This window comes from Lichtheimia ornata, assembly GCF_029851405.1.
Source record: "Lichtheimia ornata isolate CBS 291.66 chromosome Unknown scaffold00001, whole genome shotgun sequence".
Lineage (NCBI taxonomy): Eukaryota > Fungi > Mucoromycota > Mucoromycetes > Mucorales > Lichtheimiaceae > Lichtheimia > Lichtheimia ornata.
The window spans coordinates 1-24215 of record NW_026695321.1 but is presented as its reverse complement, the minus strand read 5'-3'; the positions used below and the strand labels follow the sequence as shown (position 1 = coordinate 24215).

At 43.5% G+C, this 24215-nt stretch overlaps 7 protein-coding genes and 1 non-coding gene across 8 annotated transcripts; 6 read left to right on the top strand and 2 right to left on the bottom strand.

Annotated features, from left to right (window-relative positions):
* Window positions 1-170: 170 nt before the first annotated feature.
* O0I10_000008 (uncharacterized protein) lies at window positions 171-1328 on the top strand (the record flags this gene model as incomplete). The annotated part of the gene is made up of 6 exons (XM_058480124.1): window positions 171-259; window positions 324-442; window positions 518-588; window positions 689-901; window positions 976-1073; window positions 1142-1328. The coding sequence occupies 6 exons, from the start codon at window positions 171-173 to the stop codon at window positions 1326-1328; spliced, it is 777 nt and encodes a 258-aa protein (XP_058348647.1).
* Window positions 1329-1425: 97 nt separating this feature from the next.
* Window positions 1426-3083, bottom strand: O0I10_000007 (uncharacterized protein; the record flags this gene model as incomplete). Its single annotated transcript, XM_058480123.1, has 6 exons — window positions 1426-2049; window positions 2112-2369; window positions 2429-2624; window positions 2684-2755; window positions 2829-2895; window positions 2966-3083. The coding sequence occupies 6 exons, from the start codon at window positions 3081-3083 to the stop codon at window positions 1426-1428; spliced, it is 1335 nt and encodes a 444-aa protein (XP_058348646.1).
* A 1268-nt stretch (window positions 3084-4351) lies between these two features.
* On the top strand, window positions 4352-5391 carry O0I10_000006 (uncharacterized protein; the record flags this gene model as incomplete). Its single annotated transcript, XM_058480122.1, has 6 exons — window positions 4352-4406; window positions 4466-4537; window positions 4591-4896; window positions 4952-5069; window positions 5122-5224; window positions 5281-5391. The coding sequence occupies 6 exons, from the start codon at window positions 4352-4354 to the stop codon at window positions 5389-5391; spliced, it is 765 nt and encodes a 254-aa protein (XP_058348645.1).
* A 5-nt stretch (window positions 5392-5396) lies between these two features.
* O0I10_000005 (uncharacterized protein) lies at window positions 5397-6761 on the bottom strand (the record flags this gene model as incomplete). Its single annotated transcript, XM_058480121.1, has 7 exons — window positions 5397-5499; window positions 5561-5731; window positions 5787-5956; window positions 6013-6205; window positions 6253-6326; window positions 6391-6528; window positions 6597-6761. The coding sequence occupies 7 exons, from the start codon at window positions 6759-6761 to the stop codon at window positions 5397-5399; spliced, it is 1014 nt and encodes a 337-aa protein (XP_058348644.1).
* A 589-nt stretch (window positions 6762-7350) lies between these two features.
* On the top strand, window positions 7351-7421 carry O0I10_000004. Its single transcript has one exon. It is a non-coding gene; the product is annotated as a tRNA-Gly (tRNA).
* Window positions 7422-8395: 974 nt separating this feature from the next.
* O0I10_000003 (uncharacterized protein) lies at window positions 8396-14140 on the top strand (the record flags this gene model as incomplete). The annotated part of the gene is made up of 14 exons (XM_058480120.1): window positions 8396-8425; window positions 8495-8585; window positions 8673-8683; window positions 8748-8825; window positions 8884-8925; window positions 8988-10128; window positions 10188-10788; window positions 10852-10871; window positions 10933-11436; window positions 11499-11781; window positions 11838-12012; window positions 12077-13535; window positions 13598-13842; window positions 13910-14140. 14 exons carry the CDS (start codon window positions 8396-8398, stop codon window positions 14138-14140), a joined length of 4911 nt encoding a protein of 1636 aa, XP_058348643.1.
* A 678-nt stretch (window positions 14141-14818) lies between these two features.
* Window positions 14819-17927, top strand: O0I10_000002 (uncharacterized protein; the record flags this gene model as incomplete). Its single annotated transcript, XM_058480119.1, has 12 exons — window positions 14819-14836; window positions 14902-15018; window positions 15094-15130; window positions 15189-15418; window positions 15484-15701; window positions 15757-16124; window positions 16185-16764; window positions 16824-16931; window positions 16992-17049; window positions 17106-17529; window positions 17589-17842; window positions 17898-17927. The coding sequence occupies 12 exons, from the start codon at window positions 14819-14821 to the stop codon at window positions 17925-17927; spliced, it is 2442 nt and encodes an 813-aa protein (XP_058348642.1).
* A 453-nt stretch (window positions 17928-18380) lies between these two features.
* Window positions 18381-18635, top strand: O0I10_000001 (uncharacterized protein; the record flags this gene model as incomplete). Its single annotated transcript, XM_058480118.1, has 1 exon — window positions 18381-18635. One exon carries the CDS (start codon window positions 18381-18383, stop codon window positions 18633-18635), a length of 255 nt encoding a protein of 84 aa, XP_058348641.1.
* Between the last annotated feature and the right edge of the window lie 5580 nt (window positions 18636-24215).

Sequence of the window (24215 nt, the reverse complement as noted above, 5' to 3'; positions counted from 1 at the left end):
GTCGTCGAAACGAGAGTGTCCAAGATACGTGTGTCACACAAGGAAAAATCGACAGCAGGTGACCATACCCACACACACCTGGTCTGGGCTGGAAAAAAAGAGGCCGTGCAGTAGCATAGCAAGTGTCAGATCCTTTCTTTCTTTCCCACTCTTTTCCACTTGTTTCCTCAATGGCCAATCTCGACATTAAGATCAAGCTTTCAAACACGCTGGCCACTTTGTTGCTTATCGGCTTTCAAGGGTTCAGCTATTCAAAATGGTATGTCGCTTATCTACTACACTACGTCTCTGCATAAGTTGACATACGATGGTGTTTCATGCAGGTTTCTCAACCATGAAGCTGGTTTCCATGGACGTGATTTTATCATCATCCTCGTTGGTATACTCCAGCTATTATTGGTTGGTATGACCATATTCCAATGGTTTCCAAGTGCTCCCAAAGGTAACATGTCCACAAACAAGGGTGGTGGTGGTACACGTATAAAAATGAATAGCATTACTAAAATACACCTCATAGACTTTTTCGAGGCGGTTGGTTTCTGGTATCTGTTGGTGGCAGTTTTGAATAGTGGAGTATCTCTTCTCTGGGTAAGTCGAGGAAACATATCAGGAGAAAGATGTGTGTGTGTACGTGTGCGTTGTGCTTGATGAACAAAACTAACCACCCGACATGGTATAATGCCGCTAGTTTTTCCATCTCAACATCTTTGCCTTTGTTGGTTTGCTATGGCAGTTGGCCACTTTGGTGTTTATCTACCATCGTTTGCGAGACTATCCACCACGCAATGCAACCGATATGGCGTTCTTGAATGCACCCTTCTCCATTTATACAGCTGCCACCTTCTTCATCACTGTCTGGCAAGTGTTTCAGTTCAGCGATGAGACCAAGAGTCATCCCGTTGTGAGTATTATTATCATCGACATCATATTACATCTTGTTCTCACGCATAGCTTCTTTTCTTCTTCTTCTCTCAGGTGCACACGGTCATCATCCTTGCCATCGGATTTGTGGCACTGCATCTCGTGGATTATTCAGACCGACACGATTGGGTTTACGCTCTAACCACTGCATGGTAATGTGTGACAAGGATCATTCGTTTTTTGCATGAACCAAAATTCTCATTCAATCATTCATGTGCAGGATTTTATTGGATGCCGCTGTGTTCTTGACACAAACTCCACACACCGTGTCTCTTGTGGTCGTTGGTATCCTCGTCAGCGCTGTGGCTCGTACTTTAATTCCCAACTGGCTTGAACGCATCAATCGTCGCTTTAGTCGATGGACAAATCGTGCCAGTGAGCGTGCTCCTTTGCTCGGTGGCCGTTAATGCTCATCCTCACCCCCCCCCCCAATTTCCCCTCTCCCATTCACTCTTTTGTGAAATACTTTTTTTTCATTCTATTTTCTTTCAACATTTCTCAAATCTATTGTTTAATATAAGGTTTAAGCTTCCTCAATCGTTCCACGGCTTGGTGAAGGACATCATCAGTCTTGCAGAAAGCAAATCGAGCGAAATTGGCAGCGAGATCCCAATGATCCTTTGAATAGAATTCGGAAGGTGGGATGGCACATACGCCGATTTCCTTTGTGAGCCAATAGCATGTTTTGAAATCCTTGCCACGGGTATCCAATTCTGGGGGGAAGGGATAATCTTCAGGCACAGCAATCTTGAATGTGTTGACTAGGATATAATAGGCACCTTCGGGTGTGGTGTATGGCAAACCAAGCTCATCAAACACCTTGGCCAGGATCTCACGTTTCTTAAGGTAGGCTGCCATTTGATCTTGGAAAATGGGTTCCTTGATTGAAGCTTCGAGACCAGCAGCAACAGCTTCTTGACAAGGCGAGTTGACCGAAAAGACAACACGAGTTTGGGCAGCGAAGGAATACTTGACCAAATGCTCAGGGCCAATAAGCCAACCAACACGCCATCCAGTGGCTGCAAAGCTCTTACCACCAGAGCACACAGTCAAAGTGCGTTCCCAGAGGTTACCGAGAGTGGCCACACGAGGGAATTTTTCGAGAGGAGGATAATAGAGGCGGTCATACTAATGCATTGATCAATACCTACATTGACAACATCCCCCCCTTTTTTCCCAACAATACGTACCACTTCATCCGAAAGAATAATGAGATCATGTTCCTCGGCCACTTTACCAATGTCCAACAATTCCTTCTCGTCAAAGACTTTTCCAACCGGGTTGTGAGGTGTGTTGATAACAATCATCTTGGTCTTGGGGGTGATCTTGGATCGCAATTCGTTAACATCCAAGCGCCACTCATGGGAGGAAATGTTGCTATCGACAGCTCGCTCTGGGGCACGCAAAGGCACAAACACGGGTTTGCCACCATTCATGGTAATGTTGGACTATGGACAACAATGGTCAATAAACATCAACACCCTCTTATCACAAGCCCATGACTTACAATGTATTGATCAAAGAAAGGCTCAATGCAGATAACCTCGTCACCATCATTCAAATAACCAGCAAAGGTAGCAAACATGGCTTCATTGGCTCCTGCTGTAACCAAGATCTCGGTCTCGGGATTCAGCTTTCGACCAAATTCAGGCTCATATGATGCAGCGATGGCATTACGCAGACGTGGACGACCTCGTGGATGACTACAACACCACGTATGATAAGCATCCTTCCCTTTTCTCGAATAGTGAGTACCACCTACCTGTATTGATTGGACTCGACAATGTCGATAGCTTCCTTGGCAGCCTTTTGGACAGCCTCAGGTGGACCAAAGCTAGAATTACGTGTCAATCAGCTCGAGCTCTCGTTGTAACAGCTACCATGGCGAAGGTGTCATTTGTACTTACTTCATGAAGCCTTGGCCGAGGTTGATTGCTTTGGTTTCAGCGGCCAAAGGGGTGAAGATAGACCAAACTAGAATGAAAGCACTCATGTGAGCTTATCGCCCCCACGCATGACTTGAATAAAGAGTGCCTTGACATACCGTCCTTTTCGAAATGAGCCACACGTGCGGCAGGTGTGAATGTTTTAGACATTGTGGAGTAAGGAATACGTCTGAGAGTGGCAGCAGCGCGTCCAAGTGTAGCTGTCCTGAAAAACATCAAGAGAAAGCGACGAATCAGGTTCTGTTACAATGACGAATCCTGTTTAGAAATCTCATTTAAGGTTGAGCTCTATCGCAAACATCATCCATTCATCTCCCCATCTCCCCCATGCTTCCATAGATCGATTCTTTCTTTCTTGTTTCTCGGATAGAAACAGCTTTTTATTCATTCATGTAATGACTTGATCTCATTATGACTATCATGAGAGATAAGATGGAGATGTTGATTGCCGCAACGATCAAGGGCGGCATGACTGAATTACCTGTGCAACACGAAACGTTTTCCCGACTACTCAGCGATGGCATTTTTTCCCATGGTCGTTGCCTTTTCCCCCAACCACAATCGATGATCCCATAACTGTGGTATCATAACTTGGGGTACATTTACAAGAATATGGATAGGAAACATCGCCGAATAGATCTTCAATTCAATCTTGCGTTGGGTATTTGGCTTGGCAAAAGAAGAAGGCTGATTAATAATCCTTCTGTAGTAGTATCGCGCACACGCATTGACCATACATCAAATAAACTACTAGGCGTACAACTCGATCGGTACACTTCGTACGTCATTGAAATGAACTACATTCGAATAGCCTTATCATATATAACCCATCCCGGGTCGATCTAAGGTTACATTCAAGCTATTCACCTCTTCCATAACGCATGTCACCGATCTATTTAATGCAAAGCTCATCGAATAGCTGCCTTTTATAGCCACCCCTTGCATCATTGGAAGTATTAAAAGCATTCCATATCCTTATCCATAACTTTAACGTCCTTTGAGATAGCAGCGATGTGCCAATCCTATTAAGACGATCACTCTTTTCATGAGGGAAACATCGTTGTGAAAGTTGAATGTATTTATCAAAGAGGCTACACAGCTGCAATTCCTTGATCCAAACCCTTTATTAATCTACCAAATTTTTTGCTACATGTTTCTTGTTGCAAGTATGTTCATGCAAGCTCACTCGCTGATGATGGATGGAAAAAGTGTAAGGGAGGTGGTAAAAACCCTGTTGGTTTCGAGGTCTATGATGAGTGGGATCTCCATGGATAATATCGGTTGCCTTCAAGCCATAGCAACATTCTCTTTCTTTAAGGAACATAACTCGCATTGCATAAGTTGTTGATATGGTTACTATTATACTGCATGCGAACCCTTACTAAGAGCTTGCCTGATTGGTCAGCTGCCATTTCACAACCCAAAGCATTGTAGCGGTGGGGGAGAGCGAAAATACACCACCACACGCTTCTTTCAGCTCAAATATGTCTGCGACCGACGATGTTGATCGATCTTCATGGCTTAGTGGCTATTCAGACAGTAAGTTCACTATAACACTACATTGGCCCTGGTGTTGAACGCAGCTTTTTATTATGTAGCAGTTGAAGCACTTCCTATCGAGTTACAACGCAACTTTACACTTATTCGACAACTAGACGACAGTGCACAAGGTAATTCAACCCTAGTACCCATCAATGCTTGTTCTCATGCCATGTCCGGGTAGAGCTTATGGATGACGTTGCGTCCAAATCACTGCGTCTAATGAACCAAAAGACGGTGCTGTCGCCAAAGGAACGCCAACAACGACTCGCTAACATTGGTTCACTCTTGAACGAAGTTCTCAAGCGTGGAGAAGAGAAGTTTGCATTGGCAAAGTCTACGTATGATACTGTGGATCGTCATTGTACCAAGTTGGATATGGATTTACAAAAGTACGAGGACGAGCAGCTAATAGGCCCTACTATGGGTCGTCCATCAACCGGGACGTCAACGGCTGGATCCGACAAACGCCCTGAAAAGGAAGAGCACAGTATGTTGATAGTGGATGGGATAGTGTACATGATGCTGAACATCATTTTTATTAGAACGCAAGAAACGAAAACAAACGCGTGGAAGGAAAAAAGGAATTGCATCTGAAGTGGATGAAGGACAGCAACAAGGTGAATACCTTTCAGCAGAAGATTCCAAGCAGCATGCACAGGCGTAAGTTTTTCACCATCACAAAAGCCAAAGAAAGTGACTAAGCTCATTCTAGTGCTATATCTTTGAGTAATCTACCGATTGATCCCAATGAACCTCTTTATTGCTATTGTCAACAAGTATCCTTTGGTGAAATGGTGGCATGTGATAATGACGAGGTAAATATATTGACAAAGTGAAAACGATTTTGTTGCTAATCAATGGGTTTCCTTAGTGCGAAATAGAATGGTTCCACCTGGAATGTGTTGGATTACGGACGCCTCCAAAAGGCAAATGGTACTGCAAGAACTGTGCCGAGATGCTCAAGATCAAACAAAAGAAATGATGGTTTCAATCTGACAAATCCTCATCCTCGTCATCCGTTCCTTGTCGTGCTCTCTTCTTATCACGTTCCTCATCTTCGCGCTCTTTCTCTGCTGCTCGTTTCTTGTATCTAGCTCATACCTATTAGTATATTGGTTGTTGTATATAAAATGTCCTTATTCTATACTCACAATGCAGAATCGGGGTTCTTTGCTGGATTCATGCACACCCGTAATCGTCGATCAATAAGCTTAGCTTCGTTGGGTGAAACAGCCACGAATTGGTCAATGGTCTCTGCCACATCATCTGCGATCTTGGATAGCATTTCGATCTTTTCTTTGCCAACCTTGGTTTCCATGTGTCTAAGAGATAAAGATCAATAGGGTGCATCTTCTTCTGTTTAATCGTTTAACCTACCTTAGAATGTGTTGATCAAATCCAGTAGAGCGTCCTGCAATAACAAAGGCTCCCAAAGCAAGCTGTGATGGTTGATAGATAAATGATAAATCTGTCAAGAGCATTGATCCAATGAGGCCTTGAACCTTGTTGTAAGTCTCTTTGAGAACCTTGATATCCACATCTCCTCTCTATTTCATGTTAAAAAGAGAACGATTTACGTCTCCCAATAAACCACCAAGCTCACCTGTAATTCCAAGAACAATCCATATGCTGCTCGATAAGGATGATGTACCAAGTACTCGAATCTGATCCCTTGTGATACTACAAACTCCAGTCCCAAGATGCTGTCGGTTGATGGAAGGTTGAGATTCTTTCCAAACTGATCAATCGAAATACGCTCGCTCTCGGATTTGGTTGAAAGGAATAAACAAGTCAACCTATGTTGCATTAGAAGAGATCATTTACAAATCCCATGACGACTTACAATATATCCTTGGGGTGATAATCCATGATGCTGTTATACAAAAAGAATCGCTTCATGTAAACCATAGCTGTTGCCTGTATCATCCCAAGATTAGCCATTCATATATGAGGGAGGGTGGGGGGCAGGATCTCTACGCACCATCACAGCATCCGTGAACTTGAAGTGACGACAAATACTTTGTAGTTGCTTCTCGTAAAACCGGCACAATGCAAGCTCCTCCTCGATTGACAGGTATTGCGGATCCTGGTTTTCAGACGTTGCCTCCTCTGATTCCTTCTGCAGATTGAGAATAGCATGTTACTTTACGTTCCAAATGCGTCGCACGATCTCGTATGCAAACGTACCAGATCTTCTTGTATGTTCTGCTTGACACGTTCAACGGCTGTTTCATGACTCGTCTTTCGTATGTTCCAAAGTTGCTCAGGGCTAAAACGCCAATGACGGTACTGAGACGATTCTTCGTATATAGGTGGGCGCGCATTGGACTCTGTCGGTTGCTCCTCGGCCATGCTTGTAACTGAATAAAGCAAAAAGAACAAGATCCCGCTGCGCTCAGAGCCCTTTTACACGCCAAATACCATTGATAGCCCGCTCCATATTATTACGTTTACGACTTACATTTGCCTTCCCCTTTCTCATTTGCCTTGCTGTATCTAATAGGCAATAAAGACTTGACTTGATACGCATTTCCTTATAGTATGCTAAGCAACCATCCATGTCACTATGCAACATGCTATCAAAAACCATCTTCTTTTAGCACCGCGCTCTTTTCCAATGATCCATTCTTGATCCTTATTACCTACCATAATGATTAACAGCTCATAATATGAGTAAGATCACCTTCGTGAATTCAAATCACGCACTTGGTCGGTCGCTGTTAAAGGTGGCAAGCGATTCATTTCTCTCCGACACCTTAACATGGATAACCTATCTTCAACCTGAAATTGCTATACAATGAGCTTCCCAAAGACATTCGCCTCTTCACCACTAGATATTATGATAAATCCGCTATTCAATAAGACCAATATTGTTGATTTCCACATATGGAAGGTGAGTCATTTATGATGTATATTGCTATTCAAAAAAACAAGCATCAAGGCGCGGATGGTTTAGTGGTATAATATCCGCCTGCCACGCGGATGACCCGGGTTCGATTCCCGGTCCGCGCATCCATCGAATCAAAGAACCTTCTAAGGTTGGTTCCTTTTTGTATTTTTGGAAAAAAAAATTGGTCACGTGATATGCATGGCAATCGATGGTGTTGGGAAGTTGATGTTTTGCTCTCCGTAGTAGGAAGGATGCTAGTGCTAAGTTCATGAGTGATTACGCAAAAACTCGGCTTCACGATACTTTAAGAATCATTCATCAGCTCTTTTCTCCTATCGTATATAAACTTTTGAGTAACGCAGGTTGTTCAGGCTTCAGGGCGATAATGATAGATCGTCGCAAGCATGAGTTTCATCGAAACCTTAAGGAGGGCTAATCTAAAAGTTACCCATTCAAGCGTCTCGGTTGATAGTGATGATAGGAATGAAAGATAAAGTTTTGCTTAAAGGTAAACCCATTGATTGAATAAAAAGATAGCAATCACCGGAATGCTAATATATACAATTGCATCATACTGCTATTAAAGTGTGATTGTAAGATCATGAAACCTCATTAGATACCCATCCAAATGACAGAAGGAAGCATCAGTAGAACGTTGTTGAATTATCACTGCTACTATTATTATAAAATATTGGGTGTACAAAAGAGCATAATATATGGTAGTTGTGGGGTGGGGGTCGGGGTGGGAGTGGCTACGCACAAACAAGACTCTCTCACGGTTGCTCCTGATACACATCATATAAGGAATGGCACACAACATGTATCAGATAGTCGATGTGAACAAAGCAAGGCTGACACCATCTCCACAATTTGCTGAGTTATATGGGGGGCAAAGTGGTCCGTGTGCCACTGGATGTAAGATGTAATCCTTGTTGAAACGTCATCACACCCTACTACTGCTGCACAGCCGCATGAATTTCTTCAGCCGAGTAGGAACCCAGAAGGAGAACTACGCTCGTTTTCATTCTTTATATCATATTCGATATTGCCACGCCGATTCTTTGTTTCTCCCCTCGAATTGCGGCAATCAGCTGCCATGTTTAACATTGCCCCCTACATTGCCAAAGCAAGTGTCCCTACATTGAGTTCCCCCAATGGCGGATGGGTTGTTATTGACATTGCTTTCTTTCTATAGTACGTGCGATCATACCATGCCTTGAATGACCGGCTACAAGTGCCTTACAGCCATACGCAGTTTGGTGTCGTGCTTATGGTGGATGTGGTGGGTGAGTAGTACTATTTGGCTCAGGGGTTGTGGTGGGTGGGATGATGAATGAATTGACCGTCGTTGTAACTTAAACATGATTCAATAGGGTTCAGTAGGGTAATAATTCTCGTTCTTCCTATTCATTCTTTACAAGCGCCTGATCCTTTTCCTTTTTTAATAGCTAACCACCCTCGCTACCGAAAAAGGCGTATCAGGTGCTGAAGCAATCGCACTCGAGATTGGTGCCTATATGGGCGAGGTACGTTTGTCTGCTATTGAGATACGGGGCATCATTATTTATATGTATACTATTATAGTGCATTCAAATCATTGAGTCATATGGTGGCGACGTTGTCAAGGTAACAATAGGATCATGTTACACAAGACATTCATTCATTATGCTAATACCAATAATGATTAGTTTCTTGGGGATGCGGTGCTTGTTAGCTTTCAAGCTTCACTTGTGGATGGTGTGGATCAAACGGAAGGGAACAAGGAGATGTCGAGACAACAAAAAAGCATTCTTGTACGACGAGCCATCGAATGTGGACAACAACTTCTTACACGATTATCTCACTATCGAGTCTATTTGACTGCCGAAGAACGCACCAAACATCGCACAGCATCTGGTCAACTTGAACGACGTGAGAAGATGCGTGGTCAACGATTTTTTCTCTTTGAGGGTCAAAGCATTGAATCCAACAGCAGCAGTAGCGACACAAGCAACATGGTTGATGATGGTATCAGTTTATCGATGGATGACGTTGAAAGTGGTGGTTGGAGCTGTTTGCCATCATTTATGCGCCGTCGTCGAAGCAAGAGTAGCGCTCGAATTCACACCAATCATCGATCCAGCTTATCCAGTGACGATGTGAGCAGCAAAAATGCTATTGATTTGGAACTTCACATTGCTATTTCATGCGGTGATATATGTAATGTGATCCTTGGCGAATTGGAACCTCCGATAGCAAATGGAAATGGCGAACCACATAGTCCTCAGCGACCAGCAATCGGTGTACCTGATGAAGTTATGTATTCGGGTCGATTGGAATATGCAATTTGTGGACCAGCAGTCGAATGGCTTGAAGATGCATTAGCAACAGCAAAAGGTGGAGAGATGAGCATTACACCTGAAGTATATCGATTGATTCAACATAATCAACCATTCTATCTTTCGTATGAAAAGCGGAAGCATTTCTATATGGTGAGAGCAAAAGATCAGTGGAGCAAATATCACCATTACATGAATGGGACCGGCAGCATGCTCAGTTTACCCAAACCGCCCCCTGCAGCTCAATTGGATCATGAGGAAGGAACTCCTTTGGACAAGGCTGATTATTACAAATACGTCAATCGAAGTGCACTTTATCGCCTACGACATTGTACAGATGGCAACTTCCCTGCACAATTCCGTGATGTGACAGTCATGTTTATCAGCCTTGGAAAACTCAATGTCGCCACGTCTCGAGGATTGATGACTGCTCAAAAAGCTCTTGTTGCCGCTATTCGACTACTTATCAAGTACGAAGGGATGCTACAACAATTTGCTGTCGATGACAAAGGTAAGGTTGCAAGTTGATATAGACAATGGGTTGTATTCTTATCCTGGATATCTATGTAGGCCCTACTTTGCTAGCCGTATTTGGTCTCCCCCCTCTTTCTCATGAACGTGAAGCAGTGTTTGCAGCCAAAGCAGCCATTGAATTACGAGACATCTATCGTAATTTGGATCTTCCCGATTTCTCAATTGCATTATCCAGCGGCATGATTTTTAATGCTGTGTTACCACAAGGAAACCCTTATCGACGTGATCCAAGTATATCAGGTGATACCATCATCCTTGCCGTTCGCATGCTCAAGTTCCCTTTTGCAAAGAGAAGCGTTGTTTGTGATGCAGCTAGCAAACAACAGATTCGTGGATCATGCGAGTTTGAAGATATGGGTGAAAACGTCGTTAAAGGGAAATTGAAGCCTATCCAGATACATCGGATCCAGAAATTCGGAGCAAATACCAACAAGCCGAAGCGTATCTCTCAACAGCAAACTACCGACTTTATTGGATACAAGATGGAAATGGAGCGCGCGACCCAATTGATCGATGATTGGCACAATGATGCACAAAATCGACATGTGCTCATTATCTCAGGTCCATCCGGTGTAGGAAAGAGCTTCTTTTGTCAAGCTTTGGGAAGAATGATCACCTCACTTGGTGTGATGAATTGGTAAGAGTACCGGTATTGCTATGTACATGCTCTTTAACTAACGATGTGTCTTTGCAAATTTAGCTGGGCAAGTTCTACCGAAGGTAATCTCATGGGTGAGTGTAATGTATATGTAACAAAGACTCACATGTCGTGGCGTTGTAGTGGAGAAGAGCTCAAAGTACTTTTTGATAAAGAACTTGATTGCTACGCTCTTTGAGATCATCGACTCCAACAAGATACCCGATTCAATCAAGCGGCGGATGTCTTTTGCACAAGCGAGCTTCACGAGTCAAGCGTTCTCTGGACCTTTCACACCAACAGGGGATAGGACGTCTACCTCATCGCTCATTTCCATGGAATCATTACGTCGATTGCATTCATCATCTTCAGTGCCACGTAACTTCTCTGCTGTATCACATCATGCCGAAAGCAACAATGAGCTGGCCGAGTTGATTCGCAAGTGTTTACGTAAATGCGGCGAAACAGAGAATCTGCTCCCTTTATTCAAAGCTGTCTTTGCTTCACTCACCGATCTGGAAGAAAACAAATACACAGCTCGATTGGATGGACGTGCTCGCGATATCTTGCTTTCAGGTGCAATCACAAAGATGGTGCGATATGTATCAGAGCATGTGGAATTGGTTTTCATTTGTGATGATGTACAATGTAAGGATACATGCATGGCAACAATGGTCAAAAGAGCATAAATTAACAAGCATGATTACTAGGGGCCGATTCAGCATCAGTGCGCGTACTTCATCAGATTCATGAGCAATGTCCACGTGTGATGCTTATCATGGCGACAAGAACGATGCGTGATTACAACCTCACATTCATCAATGACTTTTGCAAATCAGGGACCCACGACGAGATTGCATTGAATGGATTGGGAGCAGATGAGATTGGTGAAATCATTGTCCAAGCGTTCAAGAGTGGAGTTGTCAAAAGCGTGAGCCCTGAGATCATTCGAGTCTTCCAAAAGCGAACGGGTGGAAATCCGTTATATGTAAAGTACGTATATGTATTGATCCATTTTCCAATTCCACGGCTTGGCTAACATTAAGAAGGAACATGGCAATCGTTTTGAAGGACTTCAACAACCATGTCACAGTGATGGATGGTCAACTTATTACGAGCAGCAATGAATTTGATCTCTCCGACAGCCTTGGGAACTTTGATTACAAGCGTATTATCAGGATGCAATTCGATAGATTGGATGCCAGCTTTCAGGAGGTTCTCACGGTACGTGAGGTGTAGTGGTAGATGTCATTGTTATTTCGATTGACCTTATATGATGACTTTTAAGGCGGCAAGTTGTTTGGATCAATGCTTTATTCTTCACGAGGTGGCAGCAATCATCGACCCGGAGAATGCCGTTTTCAAAGACAAGAGTCTTAGTGAGATCATCGACTTGATAAAGGTGCACGACAAGTATCAGTTTTTGCAGCAGGTCGACAATCCCAGTGTATCAGAAAGCAGCGGTGGTGCTGCCATTTTCAGCTTTGCTCATATCACAATCCCTGAAAGCATTTATGCAATGGTCCCATATGAGACACGTATCATGCTACATGAGTTGCTTGCCAGGCATTATGAAGCCCAATTTAATCGCGAATACGCTGCCGATCTTTTACCCAAAATTGCTCGCCATTATATGAAGACGACTTTGATACCCAAACAACTTCACTTTTTGGACAAATTGGCTGATTACAACATCCGATCCTACTTTTTACCCGAAGCGACAGACAACTTGAAGAACATTGTACGCATCTTGGATGAGAATGAAGAGGCCGCTATGCTCTATGGAAGAGTACGACGCAGTGATATCTACCGAAGACTTGGCATGTGCTACACAATGAGGACAAAGCTCAGCGAAGGTGAACGTTATCTGCATTTGGCTTTGGATACTTTGGGTCATCCATGGCCAACAACCAACCTCGAATTCTTTCGCAAATTTTGGTCAAATCGGGCATCACAATATCAACATCGTCGTTGGGGCACTTGGAGTAGATACAAGAATAGCAGGAAGAAGGGCGTGTGGACACGAATCGTTGAAATCATGGTGCAGCTATCCAACATTTACTTTTACACTGGCAAAGGCAAGCATTTCGTGTATACTTGTTTGATTGGCCTCAACGCATGCGAGCGACTCAGTGACGATGGAGCCAACTATACCCTGTTTTTGGCAAGGAATGCTTTGCTATGTTGGATCAACGACCAAAAGCAACATAGTATCTTTTACATCACCAAGGCTTTACGGCATATGGAGGAGAAGAATGATCCAGGCACCCTTACTATTTGCGCAATGCTATGTTTCGCTGCTGGGAAATTCAAGAATGCACGTGATCACTTGTATCAATCCATTGAAGCTGTCAAGATACTTGGCACGATTACGGATTGCCAATCGTTTTATCGCTCTGTTGGCCTGGTATTGACAATGCGGATATTCGAAGGCAAGCTCAATAGCTCCCCACAAGAGCTAGCATTGCTGAAGCAAATGGCAGAGTTAGCCCATGCCAACGGCGACTATGAAGCGGAGGTGTGGATTGGAGTGTACAATGTTGGTAACGCTATCATCATGGATCGCCTACGTGATTGTGAGCCGTTCGTGACATTGCTGGAAGCACATATCAAGGAAGCCGCTGACTACAATCAAATCGCAATATATGGTACGCTTGTTTGTTATTATGCTCGGATGCATAATTACGAATCTGCAAGGCGACATCTTCGTTTTCTTGTGCACTCGCTACCATCATTGACAGTGACACGTAAGTAGTGTGCAGTACCACATGCCAAAACATCTGCTGACAGTATTCATTCTTATCTTTAGCCAACACATTTCCAATCTTTGGTTTGATTTTCGCAACGATGGGCCTGTATCGAATGATTGAAGATGACGACGTGGAGCTTTTGACATCTACCGACAGCAAGAGCTATGATCGATTCAACTTTGTGGTCGCTCGAATCAACCATGCTTTTCAGCAAGTCAAGTTTTGGGAGTTTACACAACCATGTTTGTATCTGGCACGAGCATTGCCATATATCAGTACAGGTCGTACGGTAGAGGGATACCTGGTAAGGAGAACCTTTTATTGGTCTTGGTATTACTATGGCCTTTTGTTGATTTTCTTTTACATTATAGGTGTTGCAGCATGGTGCCTGTGAAATGCATTTCATCCAAGAGATCACGTTCCTTAAAGCATACTACTGGGCCAACTTGGGCAAATACGCATTTACACCTGCTGATCGAATAGCATGGACAGAGCGAGCGCGCACGGACTTTGACCAATTGGAGATACCAAGTCATACCTATTGTAACCCTGATCCTGTAAATTGTTATGCCCGAGGGGAACAAGCTGATTTGCGAACATGATAAGATACGATCTCGAATAGGAAGCAGGCTTCCTGCCATTTTCATCATCACTGTGTACAACTACTTTTTTGTAATCTTTAGAGATTTCTAATACCCTTTTGCTACTGCCATTTATATTACAATACATATCATACCCTATGATAACTTGCTTTCTTTATTGTCGCTTTATCTGACACGTATGTTAATGCCGCTAATGTATCCAACAACTTTGGTGATACGCATCTTTAAGGGCAGTAATGATGAAACTCATACTCAGCATTTATTATCATCTTATGAGGATAGAAGAAGATATGGCATTAAAGTGAAATAATACATTGGTGATGGCCTCGAGGGTGGAAGGATAGAGCAATGCGGGTTAGTGGGGTCGGCATGTATGATGTGTGACGTTGCGAGCGGCAGTGGAGTATGTCTCGAACTCAACGTGGAAGCTCAGCTAGCTCATCTCCTTTCATCTCTGTCCACTTTACATTTCCAACGACGTGCAACATCAATATGGTATATATCGACCTTCTTTTATTTCCCTGAAACGACTTTCAATGACTATCGACAAGAGGATGATGGGTGGGATCGTTTGAAAAGAGGATTGGGACGAAGTGTGCAACAAAAAGAAGGGGCAAGATGGTGAAGCTGGGGAAGGATTAACGCGTGAAGCTAATGTCAACCAATTCTCTATAGGGAATGCGGATAGATATCAAGGTAAAATGAAGAGACGATATACAACAATCGACAAACGACTCAACACTATTCTCTCTATGATACAGCGCAAGTTGTTGTCGCGTTCAGACCGCGTAAAGAGCGTCGACCTTCATCCTACCGAACCATGGGTTCTTGCCAGCTTGTACAACGGCCACGTTTATATCTACAACTATGAAACTCAAGTAAGATGTCCACAGCAAAAGAAGGATGTGTCTATATATATTGTATCTGACATACCTTTTTATTGTGCAACCTAGGCATTGGTCAAGACATTCGAAGTGACAGAAACGCCTGGTGGGTTGCAATCTTCAATATCCTCGATACATTACATGCTCATTACTTTATCTATCAGTGCGAGCCGCCAAGTTTATTGCACGCAAGAATTGGATCGTTACTGGATCGGATGATTCGCAAATTCGCGTCTTCAACTACAACACGCACGAAAAGGTGGCAAGCTTTGAAGGTCACCCTGACTACATTCGTTGCTTGGCAGTTCATCCAACACAGCCTCTTGTTTTATCCGGATCCGATGACATGACGATTCGCTTGTGGGATTGGGAAAAGGGATGGAAATGTGTGCAGGTAAACTTGAAGATGTGTTATGCATGATTTTTATCCCTTGTATGCTCACTCATTGGTGTAATTAGATCTTCGAGGGCCATTCGCATTTTGTCATGCATTTGACTTTCAATCCCAAGGATTCCAACACGTTCGCTTCCGCTGGTCTTGATGGTGTTATCAAGGTGTGGTCTCTTGGATCCAACGTACCCAACTTTACTCTTGAGGGCCATGAAAAGGGTGTCAACTATGTCGATTACTATCATGGTGGTGATAAGCCATATTTGATCTCGTGTGCTGATGACAAGTAAGCCGTTACGCAAACGTCAACCCATATGCAACCTAACATGCCTTTCAACTAGTCTTGTGAAGGTTTGGGATTACCAAAACAAGAATTGCGTTCAAACGCTCGAAGGACACAGCCAAAATGTCAACTTTGCATCATTCCATCCCGAATTACCCATCATCATGTCTGGATCAGAGGACGGCACTGTTCGTATTTGGAATTCGGATACCTATCGCCTTGAAAACAGTCTCAACTATGGCTTGGAGCGTGCATGGTGTATCGCCTATCAGAAAGGTGGCAACAACGTAGCCTTGGGTTTCGATGAAGGTTCAGTTGTGATCAAGCTTGGTCGTGAGGAACCAGCCGTATCGATGGATGCTTCTGGAAAGATCATTTGGGCAAAGCACTCGGAAATCCAGACAGCTAATATCAAGGCTGGTGTGGGTAAGTTAGAGATAAAAGGATGGAGGGATCAATGTTCCAATCACTGACTCTCTTGCATAGATGAGAATATCAAAGATGGTGATCGTATGGCTCTACCAATCAAGGATCTTGGCAGCTGTGAAGTCTATCCACAAACGCTTCAACACTCGCCCAATGGTCGTTTTGTCGTGGTGTGTGGAGACGGCGAGTATATCATCTATACGGCATTGGCATGGAGAAACAAGAGCTTTGGCAGCGGTCTAGGCTTTGTATGGGCCGCGGATTCGAATGTGTATGCTGTGCGTGAATCGACATCGCGTGTCAAGATTTTCAAAAACTTTAAGGAGCGTGCTGGCCTACTTCCTAAGCTCAACTATGCTGCTGAAGGTATCTTTGGTGGTGCCTTACTCGGTGTGCGCTCGAATGGCTTCTTGAACTTTTATGATTGGGAAACGGGAGCCGTCGTAAGAAGAATCGATGTCGACGCCAAGAACGTTTTCTGGTCGGATGCTGGTGATCTTGTCGCCATCATTTGTGACGAATCCTTTTACATTTTGCGATACAACGCCCAGGCTTATGCTCAATTCCTTGAAAGTGGCGGTGATCCTGGTGTCGAAGGTGTTGAAGAAGCATTTGAATTTGTCAATGATATCACCGAGAGGTATGTATAGGATGGTATTGGATTGATAACCACAAAAGATAATAACATGCGTTTGATAGTGTGCGAACAGGAACATGGGCTGGTGATTGCTTCATCTACACTAACAATGCCAACCGACTCAATTATCTTGTGGGTGATGTGACTTATACCATCAGTCATTTCGACAAGTAAGGCTTCATCTCTCAATCTATTCAAGTGAGCTTATGCTAAATATCGTTTTTCTCTAGGCCAATGTATCTCCTCGGCTATTCACCTCGTGACAATCGAGTGTACCTTGCAGATAGGGTAAAACAAACATTACTATTTCTGATAGATCTTGTTACTCATTTTTATTATGATAGGATGTCAATATCTTCAGCTATGCATTATCCCTCACAGTGATCCAATATCAAACTGCCGTTTTGCGTGGTGATCTCGAATCAGCAGCCAGCCTTCTCCCATCTATTCCCTCCGATCAACGTGGACGTATTGCACGTTTCCTTGAATCACAAGACCTTAAAGAATTGGCTTTGGAAGTATCCACTGATGCAGAGCAGAAGTTTGATCTTGCCATTCAACTTGGAAAATTGGATATCGCTACAGAACTTGCACGTGAATTGGATAGCGAAGCAAGGTGGCGTAACCTTGGAGACGTTGCATTGTCCAACTGGAAGTTTGATTTGGCAGAGGAATGCCTTCAAAAGGCTAAGGATTTGAGCGGTCTACTTTTGTTCTACTCATCAAGCAACAATCGAGATGGCATGCGTAAGGTTGCCGACGAAGCTTGTAAGTTTTGGTTTTGTGGGTATCTTTATGATTACAACGCTTACTCTAGGACAAATTAGTGGCCAAAGGAAAGAACAACATTGCATTTACAGCCTTGTTCCAGCTTGGTGCTGTAGATGAGGTTATTCAATTGCTTATCAAGACCGAGCGTCTACCTGAAGCTGCCATGTTGGCTAGAACATATGCACCAGATAGCATGTCATCCGTTCTCAAACTCTGGAAAGCCGATCTCGAGAAGCGAAACCGTAAAAAGACGGCAGAGAGCCTTGCTGATCCAGCAGAGTATCCCAATCTCTTTGCAGAGTTGCAAAAGGTAATATATAAGTGAGTGCATTGTTCCTACTACATTGCTAAATGGGTATGATTAGACTCAAGAACCACCACAAGATCTGTTATAAACCTACCATTTACTCTTTCCTTCACAATAAAACCCACATCTTGAGGCGTTGTAGTAGAATAAACTTGTAGTAATACTGACACATGACAAGTCTTTTGCTTATGGGATAATACTTTTCATAGATAGCATCGTTTGAGAACAATGAACCATCATCATTTAGCTAGGCATCATGTTCTTTGCCATAATTTTCCGTTGTATATTAATAGAATCGTTATTGTACAATATTAAACCACAAGCATACCAGAGTCTGTTAGCAATGAAGACTAAATAAGCTTTATTCCAATAAGGTGCACATGTATGAAGGAGCATCGTAGAAGGATTGTGTAAACGTTGAAAACACTAGCATAGTGCCAATACTTAGCCCGTCCAAAGAACAGTTGCCCAGATGTGACCACGAGGAGGTGATTGGCAATCCACATCCAAAAGGAATGTCATTCAGGCTGAACGACCAAAAATGTCATCCAAGACGGACGACCAAGTGTCATCCAAGACGGACGACCAAGTGTCATCCAAGACGGACGACCAAGTGTCATCCAAGACGGACGACCAGTGTCATCCAAGACGGACGACCAGTGCCATCCAAGACGGACGACCAAAAAACGCCATCCAAGACGGACGACCAAAAAACGCCATCCAAGACGGACGACAAAATAACGCCATCCAAGACGGACGACAAAAGACCACAATCAAGAAGAAAAAGAGGCGATGAGAAAAAGTTGTGTTGGAAAATATAAACGCGTTGTTGTTTATGTGGTCAGGGTACTTGCATACCTTGTCGGATGTTTGATACATACTTTTGGTTTTGGATGTGACAAAATTGTTGTCCTGGGACCTACACAGATGTCGTTCGTGCGACAACCCGAACACGCATGTGTAAGTTTCGGGACCAAGTGAGCAAGATGCTGTATGTGTCAAGCGTGAATTGTAGCGGTGTCCTCCAAAACGTGAGCTATGTACAAGAACTTGAATACTTACGAGTGGCTAATTTACTTATAGATGGGCTATTCTAAAAGTACAATGAAGCAACTTTTTTCTGGTATATGCTTAACACACACAAGAACATCCTATCTGCCCCATGGTGGGAGGGTGATTGATGCATGTATGCAAAGTGAAGGCCTTTTTTTGTTAAGGACAACATCGAGCATACTAGGAAAAGCATGCTTCGGACTGGGACGAGTAAAAAAGATAGATGCTCGGGGACTTGGTAGTAAAGCAATGGCTGTTGTTGGATCATCATTATCATATAAAGTGTAAAATGACACACACCCTTTTGCTATACGTGAGGATCATCATTTCTTTTATTTACGTGTACCTATTGTCTATCGTGAGGGTGATGATCGTGATGGGTGGATGGTGTGTATAGGGTAATTGAGTGGCCTATAGGGTAGTTGAGTGGCCTCAGTGTAATAGCAGTAGGGGATTTAAACTTGGGGACAGCACCTCCACGACTTGAGACAACGCTTCTCTTCTTTTTCTCCCTCCTCTGCTTTTATCCCATTCACGGCATTGCGATCAAGGTAATGTGTTATAAAACAGTGCTCTTGTTGGTTGTGAGGTATTAATATAGTTGTGAACGTGCATTATCAGGTAGTGAGTGTGTCCAAAGTGCCGAGGAATGAGCGTGGTGGGTGGTTGGTGGTTGCCATGGCGATACCGTTGCTTCCTCTTGTTCGTTGCTATTCCCGCCTTACGCTTGGTGTCAACAGGTACATTCAGAGTCCAATGTTGCAGCACAACTTGTTCCATTGACGTGTTAGCTTGCATAGAGGGCAAGTTTGGTTTCAAGACGTTGGCTCGTTTGGCGTTTTGTTTCGGCTCAACTACACTACTACACCATGGTTTTCGGTTTCCAGTAACCAACAACAACGGGTCTTTGTGTATATGGAAAAGGCAAGTACAATGAAACAAACAGTGAAAAGGGTGTTCATTGTGTGTGCTAATAATGAATTGAATAGATTTCTTTGGTCAGGCAATGCAACTTGGGGGCATCATCATCATCTCTTTGGGTTCAAGTCCCAGCCTGTATCAAGTGGTCGCTGCGTCGCTCTGCACTAGCCAAGTGTGTTGGAAAAGCTTCTTGGAACGCGTCCAGGGGTCTATAGGCCTGCGTTGAGTTGAGGATGGGTCGATTACGATGGATTTTTGGAAGAGCATGGTCACCGTGTTGAGGTAAAAGAGGATTTGCAACAGCTTGTGAATGTGTTTAACCAACACGCTCTTCTCGTGATAGGCTCGTTCTTTCCCTTGAGGATTTCTTTTCATGAGGTGGGAAATGATTGGAAGGATTGGGGATCATTCTTTCTTTGGAGAGGATGAATGAGAACAACTATGAGCCTGGATTCTACGTAAGTGATGTCCTTCCTTGCCATGGATCGAACTGTCCTTGCGTGATTCGTGCAGTGCTTTCTCAAGAACAAGGGATCGCCCGACGTTGCTCGTATGGTGGTGATTTGGTTTGTGAATTCCTTCTGATTTGCTTTCTTCTTTGAGAGGATCGCCTAAAGGTATACCAAATCGTCATCATTCCGGTACCAGATGGTCTAACTTGCTTGCTTTCTTATTTATAGAGACAACGATTACGACGATTACACATACACAACAATGGCGATTACGATGATAACGACATTCACAACAATGACAATGATGACGACAACGAGATTCAAAAGGAAGCCTGCAAGATCCCATTCTTTTCAACTTGTGTACTTTTGGATGTTGGTGTGACGGATGAGATTGACGACTGGTGACGAGTACGAGTACGAATGATGACGGAGGACGACTACGACGATGGTGGTGGCAATGTACAGTACATGGCAAGATAGCTAGATGAAATAAAGCATTGTTTATTTATTACACGCTTGTTGGAGGTTGCTAGCTTGTGGATTACATACTATTGCTTCGAAGATGGAATAATAAAGGTGGTCCGGTTATCGGTCATGCAAGAAGCACATGGCTTTTGTGATACAATAAGGAGGAGTGGGAAGTGGGATGAGCTTGAGAAGAGAAAAAGCGAACAGATCCCTCCATTGAGTTTCAGGATGAGTGACTCATTCAATATGTATATGTATCTTTTTACATATACAAATTGGTTTATGCAGCTCGACTTTCTTCTACATGCAAATGTGATGCATACCTTGACACACCTTCATTATTGGATGCTGTTTACTTACGTACCTTCGCAAAAGGCAATCATCATCATCATCCATTTGTGTAGCAACCTGTCAAGGACGTGTCTGTGTAACCACCACGTGCGGTTTCACTCAGCTCTTCATCTTTCAGTTAATGCAGCCGACACCATCCACTAGGAAAAAGCAACTCCATCACGCTTACAACATAATGAAAACATAAAGGTGCCAGTATCTCCAAACTTTACAATGAAACATGGGGTTTTTAATAGAGCAACGTGCTCGGCTTGGCCAACAGCACCTTGTGTGAAAGTTTCGCGTTGGATGTCGCAAACAGCCCAAAGAATATTTTTTGGTCGTCGTCGTCGAAGAGGTCGACCCCTGGATCCAGTTTGGCTGGTGGCGACATTGCGAAATCTGGGATTGGCCAGCTTGATCGTGAAACTGGCACACAAGGTGCAGTTGGCCAAGCCGAGCCCATTGCTCTAATAAAAACCCTATGTTTCATTGTAAAGTTCGGAGATACAGGCACGTTTATTTTTGTAAGCGTGATGCTATATGAGAAGTGGACTTTGTTCATTGGGAAGTAGCCAGAACCTGAGAGAGCAAACGACGCACAGGGACGTGTTTGTGTAACTGAGCCAGACTCGAAGGGTCAATCTTATTGGTCAAGAAATGCATGATTGATCCTTCCCCTACCTTCCCATAGTGAGGTCCGCCTGTGATAGCTCGTATGTATAGAATGGTTCGCTCTTAGATAAGGATGCATGCGGTAGCGTTAGCTGAAAGCTGTCATAGATAAGCATGGCTTGTTCATGTGCTTGTGGCATATTGTATAGCAGTTCATTCTTCCTTGGATATAAAGCATTAAGTTCACAATGAACACCATGCCCTGTAACAAGCAAATGTCGGGCATCATCACTCTCAAATTAGTTATCTTTGCAATATAAGCATTAGTGTTTATTATCAGCATGTGAACTAGAAAGCTTTAGTGAAGTCATAAAAGGTTGTGGCAAAAGAACAAAAGCATCGCGATAAGACGATGTAAATGATCCAACCTCGCTTTCCAACCTTCTATTTCTATCCCCTGTTTCAAACCAGAAACCAACCAAGTGGTCCACATCTTGCCCATACGAGATGATGGCATGGTATTCCAGATAGTATGTTCAATCCAATTTTCATTCAATGACAAAGTTGAAGAATAGTATCTAGTAGTATGGGTGTCTATCAAGTACATCTGGTAAAGGAACAGCATTGCAAATTGAATAAGCTACGGATGAATCACATAGAAGCGACAGGGATAATGGTGTCATTGCATTCATGGTTGCTGCCATCATAATCGTCCTTCATCCATGATTGCAAAATAGCCGCTGCATGCATTGAATCGAGTACTCCAATATCATCCATCCATGGCTGTATAACATCGTAAGCCCTTTTGTCAACTCCATCCAATCCATCATCATCCTTAGCCATATCCACGTGATAGGATCCGCTATTCCTGCTGACGACGCGTCAAGTAGCCAAAGCAACATTCCATGGTTCACCATCACAGTACTTGACTGCATCCCTCCATCCATATTCCATAACCATTGCAACTCCAAAACGTTGGTTGAAAAGAGCCATGTGATCGCTGCATCCTTCCTTTTCCATCCGGCTGTTGATCCATCCCTTGCCAATTCATCCCCCCATCACTGCTCACCCAGGCGAAAGTTGTTGTATTGCGGCGTACATGATAGCTGATATGGCATCATCCATTGGCACCCGTATGTATCAAAGCAAGTTGCTGTACGTAGATCACGCTGCTTCTATACAGTGGCTATCCGCTGTTCATGTAAAAAAGGCTGCAAGACATGTTGCTGCAAGTAGACTGAGACAATGAAGTAAAAGACCTTGACAATTAGCAGCAGTAGCTGTTGCGTTTGGTTCTGACAGAGGAGTGTGCAATAAAGCGTGTGTTGTAGTAGACGACAAGGTTGTGAACGCTGTTTGAGACAATGGAGTGAAGGCCTTGCTAATGGCAGCTGCTGTTACGATTGGTTGTGGCAGAGGAATGTGCAAGAGAATGTACTTTCAAGAAGGCGCGTGTTGTAGTGGGGTGTACACGCCATGCACTTGCCATGTAATCAAAGACAATCGGATCAAGGCAGTTGTAGGATTGACATGATGGGTTGAAGCAGGACAATCGTTCGCAGGTGGTAGTTGTATACTTGAATGGGGCAACAGTTGAGAATGGAGGAAGAGGTAATAAGTTGGCGAGTGGAAGAAGTGGAAATTAACTTACTGTCTGTTGTTGGATGATGCTTCTGTGCTTGAGCGTTTTTCAGTCAAATCCCCTCGAATCAAGAAAGTTAAATGATGGGTATGCTGGGCGGGAGCAGGACAATCGCTTGTATGCATTGTATTGGGCAACAAAGGTGGTTGGGAGGAATGGGCTGCTAGCTGGCAGTTTACAAATAACTTTGCAAAGTGATTTTTCTCATATTGGATGATACTTCTGTGTTTGAGCGTTTTTCAGTCAAATCCCCTTGGATCATGAAAGTTGAAGGATGGGCATGCTGGGCTGGAGCAGGACAATCGTTCGTGTGCATTGGATTGGGCAACAAAGGTGGTTGGGAGGAATGGGCTATCAAGTGGCAGTTTACAAATAACTTTGCAAAATGATTATTCTGATATTGGATGATACTTCTGTGCTTGAGCGTAACTCGGTCAAATCCTCTCGGATCAAGAAAGTTTAATGATGGAGATACTCGGCTGGAGCAGGGGAATCGTTCGTATGCATTGGATTGGCAACTAAAGATGAATGGTATGAAGGGGCTATTAGCTGGCAATACATGAACTGGAAATTGAATAGTTGCCCTGAACGTTGTTCGAGGGTTGATCATTTAAAGAGGTGGTCACTTCTTAATAATGGAAATATGGATAAAGAAGCAAAAGGTTTCAGGTTTCTATAAAGGTGAATGCTGCGAGATTGTATGTGGATGCATAAGCGTGTAAGTTTATTGTAAGATCATTACTCTATAGGTAGTATTAAATCAGTTGCTAGTCTCAGATTGTAAAGCAAAATGCGTGATATAGGGTGGTGAGGCTGTCGTTTATGCAAATGATGGTGGGAGCTTGAATTTTGACCCGTAGGAGAGGTGGTGGGTGAGTTCGAAAACGGGAACGGA